Source organism: Xyrauchen texanus, chromosome 45, assembly GCF_025860055.1.
Source record: "Xyrauchen texanus isolate HMW12.3.18 chromosome 45, RBS_HiC_50CHRs, whole genome shotgun sequence".
NCBI lineage: Eukaryota > Metazoa > Chordata > Actinopteri > Cypriniformes > Catostomidae > Xyrauchen > Xyrauchen texanus.
Genome location: NC_068320.1, coordinates 448,723 through 456,135, shown reverse-complemented (window position 1 = coordinate 456,135; position 7,413 = coordinate 448,723). Strand labels below are relative to the sequence as shown.

General features: G+C 40.2%; 1 protein-coding gene across 1 annotated transcript; it reads left to right on the top strand.

Annotated features, from left to right (window-relative positions):
* Window positions 1-3,132: 3,132 nt before the first annotated feature.
* LOC127637172 (potassium voltage-gated channel subfamily A member 1-like) lies at window positions 3,133-5,279 on the top strand. The gene has a single exon (XM_052118101.1). It carries the CDS (start codon window positions 3,176-3,178, stop codon window positions 4,781-4,783), a length of 1,608 nt encoding a protein of 535 aa, XP_051974061.1. The 5' UTR covers window positions 3,133-3,175; the 3' UTR covers window positions 4,784-5,279.
* Window positions 5,280-7,413: the final 2,134 nt, after the last annotated feature.

The window sequence follows — 7,413 nt, the reverse complement described above, 5'->3', positions numbered from 1 at the left end:
CTCGGTGTGATCACTGCCCAGACACGCGAGACAACGCCTGTGGCCGTCGAGGCGAGAGTACTCTACGCATCCAGGAACAACACAGAGGCGGAAGGGCATCTTTAAAAGACGGCGTCCTTAAAAGGGCGTTCACGCCGCTGTGTTTTGCTCTTTTAGAGGAAATTACTCTTTTAAATAAAATCACTCTTTTATGAATGAAAGACTGCGTGAGAGATCTTTCTATCTGCAACTGTCGATGCGCTCAGGGGCAGGAAGTGCACAACCGTGCAACCAGGAGAAAGCAGCTGTTGTCGCCGTAGAATCCAACAGCATGCAGCAGAGGATAGCAGGAACTTCGGTGTGTAGTCACGCAGCAAACTGCAAACACGACCATCGGCTCGAAGAAATTTTCTGAATGAACTCCCGTATTTGCGCGCTTAAATACCCGTATGTCGGGTAGGGACATGCAAATACTGGCTGCCAACTCTCATTGGCCTTTTTTCATAGTACAGAGGTGAATATCGGCGCTCAAGAGAGACCCCTAGTGTTGTTCTCTGACACAACGTAAGAGAGCGACAGAAGGGGAACTGCCAGATTTCAAATGGAAAAGCAAAGTCCGTTTGCAACTGTGTTTCCCATATCTTACGAGTTTTGGCCCTGTCATATTTAAATAGCAATTTCAATTACCACGTCTGCTTTTTCACTTTCTCAGCGTCGCGTATGTAGCCAGCCAAAACTCAAATGGAATACAATTTTTATTTTTATTTTTTTTTTTATTGCAATATTAACAAACAGAACAAGACGATACATACAAGAAATATAAACAATCTTTCAAAACAAAAGAGAAATTATGGTTCAGAATACATTAAGAGAGGAAATGTGAAAGAAATTTAAATATATTCAACAATAGTCTAAAAAGAAAAGAGAGTAAGAGAAGAAAGAAAAAAAAAGAAGAAGAGGGCACAAAAGAAAAAAACATTAAGAGAGAATATTAAACATGGCACTAATTCTGGATGTTTTCATTGCTTTCTTGTTAACAGAAGTTGAAATTGTATTTAAATACATCTTCAATTCTTCTTTGAAAAAGCTAAAGTGGGGTTTACTTTTCATATATTTACATTTATGGACATGAAACTTTCCAATATATAAAAGAAGGTTTATACAAAAACATGCATTAATTAGATTCTTGTCTTTAACATAAAATCCAAAAAGAATGTGTCTATATGATAAAGAAAAGTTACATAAAACCTTTTGGACAATCAGAGCATCAATATTGTTCCAGAAAGACAGAGTAAAAAGACATTCCCAAAACAAATGATCAACAGTTTCAGAGGAGGCTTCACAAAAGAGCAGGAAGTATCAATATCATTTCTAAATTTCTTTAAAAAGTATTAACTGGATAAAATCTATGAATAATTTTATAGGATATTTCTTTAACTTTATTAGTTAGAAAGAATTTCTGAGGAAGTGACCAAACATATGACCATTTAATATCATCAAAAGGTTATTCCAATAAGAAATGGAGGAAGGAATTGAAGTAACAGGGTCCAAAAACAATGACCTAATTTTATAATTGGATTTATGTATTGAAAAACAAATAGAACCAACCACAGTAGATTCAGGGCTAGGGGAGAAACAGAAGTCACTGTAGCACTATTATTGTTTCTAAACAGCATACAGATTTCCAAAGAGATGGCCTTGAAAACTATATTAAATTCTTTACTAGATACTGGGAATTGGTATCCTGAAACAAAATCGGAATAATTAAATAAATTACCTTCACTATCAAATAGCTGGTTTACTATATCACCCCATTATTGAACCAGTTTTCAAGAAATAAAGATTTCCTCTTATGAAGAATATTACAGTTGTTCCAAATTAAAAAAAAAATTGTGTGGCGAGAAATTATGCTTGTAAATAAGTTTCCAAGCCATAAGCATCTGCTGATGATAATTGGAAAGTTTGACAGGAAGTTTACTAATTGAATAATTGCACATTAAAAGAAAATGTATACCTCCTAATTGAGAAAAAATATATCTTGGGATCATACTCCAAATAGAAGACTGATTGTGAAGGAAACGTTTAAGCCATTTAATTTTCAAGGTATTGTTAAGAGAATCAAAATCAATGAAATTTAAGCCACCTTTATTATAAGAATTCAAAATAACTGATTTTCTAATACTCAAATGGAATATCAGAATACTCACAGTCTATCAGGATCAGTAATTAGCACTGCACTTTATTCATCTATAATCTCACACTGGACTGTCAACATATTCTCCTCAATATACTACTTCATATATATATATATTTCATATACTCCTACTTATTGTATTGTATATTTTGTGTATTGTTTACTGTACATTGTATATTATTATTGTGTTGCGTAAGTATTTGTACATTTGATTTGTAAATTGTTTTGTGTAAGTATGTGTACATTTGATATGTAAATTGTTTTGTGTAAGTATGTTGTTTATTGTAATTGGTATATGTCTCGTCACTGTCATGACAGGTATGTTGCTCGGACCTGCACACAAGAATTTCACCTACTGTTGCACTTGTGTACATGGTAGTGTGACAATAAAGTGATTTGATTTGATTTGATAAACCGGCGTCTGTTCAGGGCATCACCTCTTGACCGTCGACTGTGAGTGACATCACTTCCCAAGACAAACACGCCCCATAGCATAATCCCACCCTTGACCCTGATTGACAGGTTTCTGTGTAAGGCATCGGAAATGGAAATACTAAGGGAATTAGTATTCCATTTGAGTTTTGGCTGGCTACATACGCGACGCTGATACTTACGATCAAAGTACGCGAAACACACACACTGTTTCCTCATGGGAACAGACACATTGTCCTCACAACATCAAACATTTCGGGTTTTACTCTCCTTATGGGGAGATTTGGTCCCCACAAAGTGATAAATACACACTCACCACACACACCCTCTCTCTCTCTCTCTCTCTCTCACACACACACACACACACTCCCTCTCTCTCTCTCTCTCTCACTCACTCACACACACACACACACACACTCTCTCTCTCTCTCACGCGCGCACACACACACGTATGTATTTATCAGAGTGTTGGGAGGAGTTTTGGATTATAATACACATGCACCTAACGGCAGAGAGAGTGGGATATATCGAGTGCTCTGAGACATCTACAGGTCTTTAAAATGCTTGGAAATGGAGATAGCTTTGGTGAGTTTTGAGAAAATGGGTGATGGAGGCAGTGATGGAGAAACCTACCGAAACCAAAATTCCTTGGATCATCCACTGTTGGTCCACAACAAAGAACTGTACAAGAGAAGTGCAGAACAGAGCTCGTGGAAGATGAACGACATGAACACCTCCAGTGAGAATACTCTGGATTATTACAGTCCGCATCTGTTTGACGAGGATATTCGGGACTTGGATCTTGACCATGAAAGCAACGAGCGAGTTCTCATCAATATCGCCGGACTGAGGTTCGAGACCCAGTTGGGCACCCTCAACCAGTTCCCCGACACTTTACTCGGAGATCCCGACAAGAGAATCAAGTATTTCGACCCCCTCAGGAACGAGTATTTCTTCGATCGAAACCGACCCAGTTTTGACGGAATTCTCTATTTTTATCAGTCCGGCGGGAAAATCCGGCGACCCGTCAACGTGTCGATCGACGTGTTCGCAGACGAAATCCGATTTTACCAGCTCGGCGAAGAAGCGATGGACCGTTTCCGCGAGGACGAGGGTTTTATCAAAGAAGAAGAGAAACCTTTGCCCCAGAACGAGTTTCAGAAGCAAGTATGGCTCATTTTTGAGTATCCCGAAAGCTCCAGTCCCGCTCGGGGCATCGCCATCGTCTCCGTACTCGTCATCACTATCTCAATCGTCACCTTCTGTCTGGAAACTTTGCCCGAGTTTCGTGACGAGCGCGAGCTGCCGGTGACGAGTCGCGCGATCAATGGCACTCAAGATCGCTCGTCGCTCACTTTCAGCGACCCATTCTTCATTATCGAGACCACTTGCGTCATCTGGTTCACCTTTGAGCTTTTCGTGCGGTTCTTCGCCTGTCCCAGCAAGTCCGAGTTTTCCAAAACTATCATGAACATCATCGACATCATGTCCATCATGCCTTACTTCATCACTCTGGGCACGGAGCTGGCGGAGCAGCAGGGACAGGAGCACAACAACGGGCAGCAAGCCATGTCGCTGGCCATCCTGAGGGTCATCCGTTTGGTGCGTGTGTTCCGCATCTTCAAGCTCTCCAGACACTCCAAGGGGCTCCAGATCTTGGGTCAGACTCTCAAAGCCAGCATGCGCGAGCTCGGCCTGTTGATCTTCTTTCTTTTCATCGGCGTCATCTTGTTTTCCAGTGCCGTCTACTTCGCGGAGGCTGACGAACCCGAGTCGCACTTCTCCAGCATCCCAGACGCCTTCTGGTGGGCGGTGGTCACCATGACAACCGTAGGCTACGGCGACATGAGGCCGGTGACGGTGGGGGGCAAGATCGTGGGCTCTCTCTGCGCGATCGCAGGGGTGTTGACCATTGCCCTACCGGTGCCCGTCATCGTGTCCAACTTTAACTATTTCTATCACCGGGAAACCGACCAAGACCAGGCGTCCCTCAGAGACGAGCCCAACCCCGCGAACCAATGCGATGAGCTTCAGGTGCTGAGGAACTCAAGAGATGGAGAACACAAGGAGGATACGAACACGCCCATGGAGAAGACTAGCGTTAAAGCCAACAGCAGAATGGACATTAAGCGCTCTCTTTATACATTTTGCCTGGACGCAAGAGAAACAGACCTGTAGATCATGCACAGTCCCGGGATCACTAATGGACTCACTGTTTTAAAGCACATGTCAATCCTTTGGTCTCTCAGGAATTTGGGAAACATAGATGTATAATGATTTATTTCTAATAGAAAGTTGTCTTTGTGGGGATGCTATCACAGCATCTCAGGCCTTAACTCGTGCCCCATCACTCCCTCTCATGTGAAAAGCCAAATTAGGGATACTTTTTGAAAGATCTGTACACAGGCTATATCTGTACTTTAGTAACACTTTATGTGAGTTTTGTGACTATCGCTATCATTTCACAATTCATTGTTGTATTAGCAATATATATTCACTCTCATTTTTCAAACTGATTGGTGTAAGAAATTAAATGAGGACATTTAAAGTGTTTTCCTGCTGGATTACAAATGTGGACCTACAACACAATTTCATGGATTCAAGCAAAAAGTGTGCGTGTACAGGAGAAAGACACCACAACACTGGAGAAACCAGAAACGGAGATCCACTCAGTTAAAAGGCAAGTCTTGAAATTATTTCTCTATTTGTGTGTGTTATGATGTGGGATAGACTAAGGCTTATGTGGTTGTGCTTAAAGGGGCAGTTCACCCAAAATTGAAAGTTCTGTCATCATTTACTCACCCTCATGCCACCCCAGATGTGTGTGACTTTCTTTCTTCTGCAGAACACAAATGAATATCTCAGATCTGTAGGCATACAAATCTAAATGTAGATACCCGACTCGACTGCTCCGGACACGTCAACGGTCAACATCACCAGCCACTGAAAATGCCACAACATCGTGCTGTCTACGGTTGTTAGAATGGCAGAGAAATCAATTCCTGTCTAAACTGTGAGAATGTGGAGCGGTTGGCTTCTCTGATTATTTATAAGATCTAGAAGAGCTTTAACGGTTTCATTTCTGTTTAGAGTCATTTTTATTATCTACAATATTTAGAAGGATTTAACCTTAATGACAAACTAAATCGATTGCCAAAGACTGTTGCCGATGCACGGTCAACTGCTTTAGTGTGTTTAAGTACGGACTTTGACCTTTCCAATATGGCAAACAGGAACAGCCGCTAATGAGGCATCTATGTATGTATGTCTATGTCTGTAGGTCCATCCAATGCCAGAGAACGTTGGCCAGAACAAAAGCACATAAAAGCAAGCCACAAGACTCCAGTGGTTTAATCCATGTCTTCAGAAGAGATGTGATAGGTGTGGGTGAGAAACCGTTCAAAAGTTTTTACTATCAACTCCACTTTCACATTCTTCTTCTTTTGCTTTTGGCATTTCATTTTATTTCTGCATATCAGCACCTACTGGGTAGGGAGTAGAATTAATAGTAAAAAATGACTTTAATTTTGATCTGTTTCATATTATATCACTTCTGAAGTCATAGATTTAACTACTGAATTCGTATGGATTACTTTTATGCTGCTTTTATGCACTTTCCACCATTCACTTGCTTCGTGTTCATCTGAAGAAAGAAAGTCATACGAGTTTGAGACCAGAATAAGGTTGAGTAAATACATGGAGAATGTTCATTTCATTTTAACCTGTGGTTATTTATGAGAGCATACAAATGAACTAGAATGCATTAGGAAAACATTTAGATAGGCTTCATGAATAGTGTAGCTCACTTGTGACTGGATGTGTTCCCGAAGTGTTAAAGACTGTTATAGTTCAACTGTTATTAGATTCATATGTTTTCATCTCTTAAATATCAGTGAGAGCTGCAGCTAAGCAGCTGTTAGTAGTAAAGGATAACAATGTTTTTGAGGTATTTCAGTCAGGATTTACAGCAAACCACAGTACAGAAACGGCCCTTCTGAGGTTCACTAATGATTTGTTGATGGACGATGATGCGGGTGAGTTCTTTATTTTAGTGTTGCTTGTGGGAATATCTGGTTTATTTGACATTTGCGTGCCTGTTGCAAATGAGGCTTGGCATTGCTTGGCACCAGCGTATTTTGTAGAATTGTTAAGCCCTTATGAAACAGTTAGTCCTCTTAGATCTTCCTGACGTAAACCGCTAGATGGTCCAAGATCCAGATGCAAAACTGCAGGTGGTAGAGCATTTCTTGTGATTATGGAATGGCCTGTTTAAATCTTGTGTAAAAACTGGGTTTTATATTGAATGCGTTTGGATTTTGCTATATTGCTGAAAGGTGCTATACAAATAAATGTTGCGTATTAGTATTTATGCAGGCTTATTATTATATTTTTTTTTTAATACAATTTTACTGTATTGCATGATCTACAAATCAAAGAAGTCTAGAGGGAATTTGTATTGCTATTTATTTTGTAATGTCAAATGACAACCATAGTAGGTTGGATACTGTAATAATGACAGGGAACTTATGAGTTCAGTTTCATGTATTAATATTGTATAAACCTGTATGTAAGTCCTAAAAAGACTTTAAAAAGAGAGTTGCCATCAGGTGCCAGGAACCAAAAGATGATGTGTGCGTGTGTGTGTGTGCCAGGAGAGATCATGCACAAGGTTGTGCTATGGGCAGTAACATATCCTATTTCACAGAGGATTAGATATGCCCCTGTTATAGGTTATATCACATAACCTTTGAGTATGTGTGTGTATGTGTGCTGCATATTTGCTTTGGTTGCGTAGATACATGAGACAG

Coding starts and splice junctions, on each gene's coding strand:
- LOC127637172 (XM_052118101.1), top strand. CDS start 3,176: ATGGAGATAGCTTTGGTGAGTTTTGAGAAAATGGGTGATGGAGGCAGT.